This window comes from Cariama cristata, unplaced genomic scaffold (genome assembly GCF_000690535.1).
Source record: "Cariama cristata isolate BGI_N322 unplaced genomic scaffold, ASM69053v1 Scaffold44132, whole genome shotgun sequence".
NCBI classification, from domain to species: domain Eukaryota; kingdom Metazoa; phylum Chordata; class Aves; order Cariamiformes; family Cariamidae; genus Cariama; species Cariama cristata.
Genome location: NW_009604109.1, coordinates 1 through 5,921, shown reverse-complemented (window position 1 = coordinate 5,921; position 5,921 = coordinate 1). Strand labels below are relative to the sequence as shown.

General features: G+C 40.9%; 1 protein-coding gene across 1 annotated transcript; it reads right to left on the bottom strand.

Annotated features, from left to right (window-relative positions):
* Window positions 1–1,767: 1,767 nt before the first annotated feature.
* Window positions 1,768–5,031, bottom strand: LOC104155159 (secreted frizzled-related protein 2-like). Its single transcript, XM_009695434.1, has 4 exons — window positions 4,712–5,031; window positions 3,995–4,164; window positions 3,004–3,096; window positions 1,768–2,078 (listed from the first exon to the last, which is right to left on the bottom strand). The coding sequence occupies exons 1-4, from the start codon at window positions 4,996–4,998 to the stop codon at window positions 1,768–1,770; spliced, it is 861 nt and encodes a 286-aa protein (XP_009693736.1). The 5' UTR covers window positions 4,999–5,031.
* Between the last annotated feature and the right edge of the window lie 890 nt (window positions 5,032–5,921).

The window sequence follows — 5,921 nt, the reverse complement described above, 5'->3', positions numbered from 1 at the left end:
TCCCAAATTCAGTTTTCGGCGGCACTAGTGCCGCTGTACCTTTCTCCGGTGTATAATGGGAGGCCTTAAAGTAAATACAAAGAAAAGCTTTTACTTTGCCAGAGCTCTCTGAATTAGGCCTGAGCATTTGAATTACATTTTCATGCCAAAGATAGCTCAACCACAGGTGTTGTTAAGTTTTTAGTATATAACAAATCCAACAGCAAAACAGCCCCCAACCCTGGCCTGTATGCTATCCTCTAATATAAAGAGAAACCAAATAAAAACTTGAACTAAAATGATTACGCCTTCATTTTTGCAGGGTAACAAGTCTCGTTCCCAGCAGGTACCGCCAGACACCGTGTCCCTTCACAGCCAGCCCAGGTGCCGAGGCTTCCCCTCACGTCCCAGGTGGGTCAGGGTCACTGCCTGCCGGGCTGCACATCACCCCCCACAGCCCTCCTGGAGCAGCTGGCAGGCCTAAAGCAATGACCGGCTTTAAATATTTACCCGTTTTCCTGCAGGGACCAGCACAGACTCAGCAGGATCAAATCAACTCAGCTTTTGAATAACCTACTTTTTTCTAAGCAGTGACTTCATTATACAATATACACTGAATATAGGTTGTTTCAACTTTTTTTTCCTCAGTTTCTACTAGTTTTCCAGTTCGTGGTAGAAAGTGATGGAGCAGGTGTCGTCAGGAACATGCATACAAACCTGCACTTGTGTGGGACATATCGGGAACGCAGGTCATCATAGATGGAATTTTTAGAAAGCTACTGATCATAAACTTTTCCTATATTTGTTTCAAGAAAATATGACCCCAATAGACAATGTATTACTGAAATAATTTCTAATTTATGTATTATCAGTTAGCTGGTTTTGTGTCTATTATACGTATTTATAAAACTAAGTCAAGTTCTGTCCATCTTCATGTACAGAATGTCTTTAATGTCAGTGTATTGGACTGACAATGAGGATGGTGATCATGTGGCCACTGTAATATTTTGCATTTCTTGACTATCATCACTCCATTAGTTCCCTGCAGACCACTTACTTAGACAACCGGGAAAGTTTATACATTGACTTTTGTAATGTGTCTGCAAATGAAAAGGGACCTTTCAGTAGCGGGGACCTGATTTAGATTCCAGTTGAACCGTGTTACATTCAAAATGGTCAGGCAGGAATAAAAAGTTTCAAAACCTGCATTTAGCCTATGTTCTCAGGTGTTACCACTGAGACGCTGTCAGCTCTGCCATTGTAAAATGATGCCCAGTAACCAAATCTTCTGGTGGCTGGGGCCAACCATGTGCTGTTTACAGTTACTTATTCCTATTTATTCCACTTTGATTCCGGCAAAAGCGACCAGCAGATGGCTGCCTTCTTTTAAAATACTCTAATGGGAGAAAATGAGATGGATTAATGAAACATTAAGCAAGGGAAAGTTTAGGTAACTGGAGAAAATGGCAGAGTGGGTGGTACAGAAAAATACATTAAAGGTAGTCAGGTGGATTAAAACTGTTTTATGCCAGTTTTTGCAGACATTACAAATTTTTTTTGCAATAACTCTAAGAAACATTTATACATGGTTGGCTGAGTTCAAACTTGATGTGAATAGCTCTAACACTGCAGAAAGGAGGCATGATAACACCAGGGTTTAAGTTCAACTTATAATACAATTTAAAAGGGAATTAAGACTTTACATTCCACTTATAATACATTCCTATTTACAAGATGGGTTTGACATGAGAAGTATAATCATCTTTTTACAAACAATATGATAAATATTTACAAGCATTTATGGTATCTCCACTTCTGAGTGGCCAAAGTCAGCTGGGAGTCCCTCCTCTGCCAACGATAAACCTGGTTTACTAAAATTGTGCCCTCTTTAATATTCCCCACAAGAAGATACACCACGGGACGATGGGTCAGAGTCATCCTCTGCGTACAGTTTTCATTGATAAGCAGCCACTGTTGTATCATACTCCGAGTTTCATAAGGCAAGAGTGAGCCCTGGGTAATGAATTCCACCTGGCATTCAATGTTATACTCTTGGTCACCAAATACTGTCCTCTTCTTGGACAGCTTTACTTTCACTGCTAAGGAAAAAAAAGGAAACATGTAAGTCACTCCATTTACTCAAATGCAGAAAGAAACACTACCAATGAAAGCAGGATGATTCCTTAAAAATACTATGATAATTTGTACTAGTAGAGTATGATGAGGCCTTCTCCAGCAGCAGTATACATTTTAAAACATTGTTAAAAAATAAAGGTTATGTAGTAAAGAATTTTTTTTTCATGGAATTAGGCAAAACCAGCTAGTAATGCTTGCTGATATCAGCCTTCTGGATATTCCCTTTTCCTTACAGGCTTCTACCTACCCCACTTGACTCCACCAACACTTTTTAGCATGAAATTTCTCTATACCGCTTGATCTAAAGCCAGCCAAAGTCACCGAGAGTCTCTGCACTGACGTCAAAGGGCTTTGCAGGAAGTTTCTAGGGCAAACTCAAAAGTATTGCCTGTCACTCCAATAAGACAACACAAGGTAAGAACTTCTTTTACTGATAACGATTTTCTGAGTCTCTTTTTGAGTAAGCTATGTATCACGAAAAACTCATGCACACAAGTAACAAGGACACACTGTTCACTGGTAAAACGCCAAAGCTTTGCTTTGGGTTTAACCACTAATAAAAGGCAAACCTGCTTATTTGGCTGCTTTTGCCAGAAATATTTTCCATAAAGCATGTTGTACTACAATGTAGCCATCTAGGCAAGAACAGAGGAGTTATTTGGTTGTAAACTAGATCATTCATAAATCTTTCATTCAAAATAAATCCTCCTTACATTTTCATCAGAAAGAGCATATTCTGAAAAACAACCTAAAGTTCAATCCGCAGCCAAACTCTTAACCCTTTGAAATCTCAGCAGAAACTGTCAATTATTGTAATCCTAATTTTAAAGCATTTTAGAAGGAGACTTGTTAGTCTTTTTAATAGCAGCCATATTACCAAGGACTTACCAAAGTTACTGTCACAGAAAACTTCAAGAACTCTTGTGTGTGTAAAGAATTCCTCCACTGCTGGGCAGGTCTGGCAGGCGGGCTTTGGTAGGACTGGTAAGAAATGACAAAGTCTCATTGTTATCTTTTAGAATCTTTTGTTTTCATTTTCTGCTGCCAAAGCCAAGAGCCCGATGTTTAACCACAGGGATGACAGAGAAAATACACAATTGGTCAGTGATAACGTAAAAAGTCTACACACGTCTCTGGAAACATGGTCGGGATGAAAAGGAGTTTCATTTCCCACACACATTCAGTCGGTGTTCAGACTCCCAAGCTCAATTATCAGCCAAATGCAGTATTATTTTTAATGTGGTTATAGTGGGTGGGAAAGGGGTTGGGTCAGTGATTCTGAAAGGGATTCTGTCAGTGACTGTGGGTGCAGCTGCGCTAGGGTTGTGCATATATGAATTTGGGTGTGCTAGCAGCAACTGATTCCTACAGTTTTCTGCAGAAGTTAATGAGCCTGAGTGCATTTGAAGATTTGAACTTTAATGTCATGATAACTCAGGTTTCCCTAAGGAAAATCCCAACTTTTCTAAGCTGATCTGAAAACCATTTTATTGTCTATGTAAATTTAGCCGTGATGAGGGCCATTGATAAGTCTATAAGGAGACCTCAAAATAAATCAAACACCGTGTGCTGTCGTGGGTACGATACTGCCCATAGCCGTGCAGGGTGATAATTGCATTCCTCCACTATCTAAGCATAGACTATCTACCCTCTATTTTTTTGAAGCGATGCTGATTTACACCATCTGAGGTCTGCTGCAGCTTGCACTGCAAGTACTAGCACTTTCCCCTGCCGTCTGCGTGAACAGGGTGAAGCAGTGCAGGTCGATAGGACTCCATTTACAAGATCACAGACTGTCCAGGAACGGTGTCCCTTGTATCTCCGTGATTCCCAGGAACACAGGTAACAGACACCCTCCCCTCTGCCATCTTCCAGCTACCTTTGTCCAAGTATTTGTATTCCGTTGTAAGAGATGCCAGGCACATGTCCTCGTCCGCAGGGAATCGGTCGCAGTCCAGACTGTCAGGCCAGGAGTGTCCGTGGCAGGCGAGCACACGGGCGCAGCTGTCACGGACAGCAACACACATACTCCTACAAGGATGGATAAACCTGTCGCCGGGGGAAATACCAGGCTGAATCAGTTCAACTCACTCAGTGATAACAGAAACTATTGCAACAGTGATTTCTGTGCAAAGTACATCATCTTCGCTGATATTTAACATCCTGCAATAATAATATAATTCTAGAAGTGGCAGCTGTGCAAACTATGCAAGTGGTCTGTATATGGACTGGACTGAGTTTACAGGATTAAGTCACAGTTTTTAAAATGCTTTTATTACAACCTGAGAAAAGCTTCAGCGTGAGCGTAATTCTATTCGCAATAGGCGCTTCAAACCTAAATTAACAAGAATAAAGTTTCAGTTGCAACAAAATCAAATATATCCTTTGACAACAGCATTCATTTTCCCCATGGCAAGCTAAAGTTGAAGTGGAACATGTTTTCAGTACTTTTTTTCTGATGAGTACAAGAAAAAAGTTAACAGAATTATTTCAGAAAAAGTGGAGGTCGCCTTTAGATTATGACAAACATGCATTTCCTTTGATCCCTGTTCTGACAAATACAGGCTGGAGTTTTGTACTGTTCTGTGGTACTTACGTATCTAAACAGATGGGTGCAAGCAGGGAGCACAGGAATGTCCTCACGTGAGGGTGACAGTCGGTGTGCGCAAGGTGCTGCCAGGTGGTGGATTTTAGGATAACCTCTGCCATGCTGGTGTGTCCCATCAGGTTGGGAAGCCTCATTTCAGAGTATCCAATCTTGTGGCACATATCCATCTCCTTGGGTATCACTACACATTTCGTGGATAATCCAATGTCAAAGCCTGTTGCCACTCTTAGGAAACCACTTACAGCAAAAACAAGTATTTTTGCAGTCAAGAGCATCTTCCAGTGACTCCGGGGCTGCTGAGCAGGGAGCTGTCAAACCCCCCAAACACAGGGGCACGCTGAAAACCTTGTGGCTTATATATCCCAAGAGCTTAATGAACTGTTGGTTATCAACTGCTTATCAAATCACTCGAGACAAGACCAGCTCTTATTGCCTATTCAAGGGATTGTTGTGATTACCCAGGGAGGTGGAGACAAAGCATAGAAGTATGTTCCCTAAAGACCCCGATTTGGCATAGCCTTTCACGTGTCCCACGGTGTCAGCTGCTGCAGCATGCTATGTGGCATATTAAATTTTGACACCTAGAAGGTTTGCTATGTGCTTTCTAAAACAAATTAAGAGATTCCCCAGAAAAACGGTTGGGCAGACAAGCTGTCTCCTGGGGCTGCTGCGTCTCCTTTGTTTTCAAACACTGCTGATGGGGCAGAAAAAACCACCCAGACTGACTTATCAAGTGAAAATGTTTTGCTTGTGCTAATTGCCCATGTCTCTTCCACTGTTTTACAATGTAGAAGAGGTACTTTCTTTGGTCAAGCGCTATAAAAGAGACAGCCTCCAGCTATTAACCAAGCATTTTGTCTGGAAATTTGGATCCCTACCCTGTGACACGCTAAAGGTCCCAGCTTCTGTTAATTTTAATAGACACCTGAAAATACAGAATTATTTTACTGATTGGAGTATGTGCCTATCAGATGCCTACAGAACTCACGTCTTTAATTTACTCACGTTCAGTGTTGGATTTAATATTGTAGGACTGTTGTGGCTATCAGTATTTATTCAGAGTGAAAAGGCAGTTACACATACAGAGAAACAGTTTTATTAGTTCAAATGAACCTAGCTACACTTAAAATTGCGCAAATAATGCAGCGTTTCAGTATTTAGATATTTATTAATAGATATTAATTTATATTTATTAATA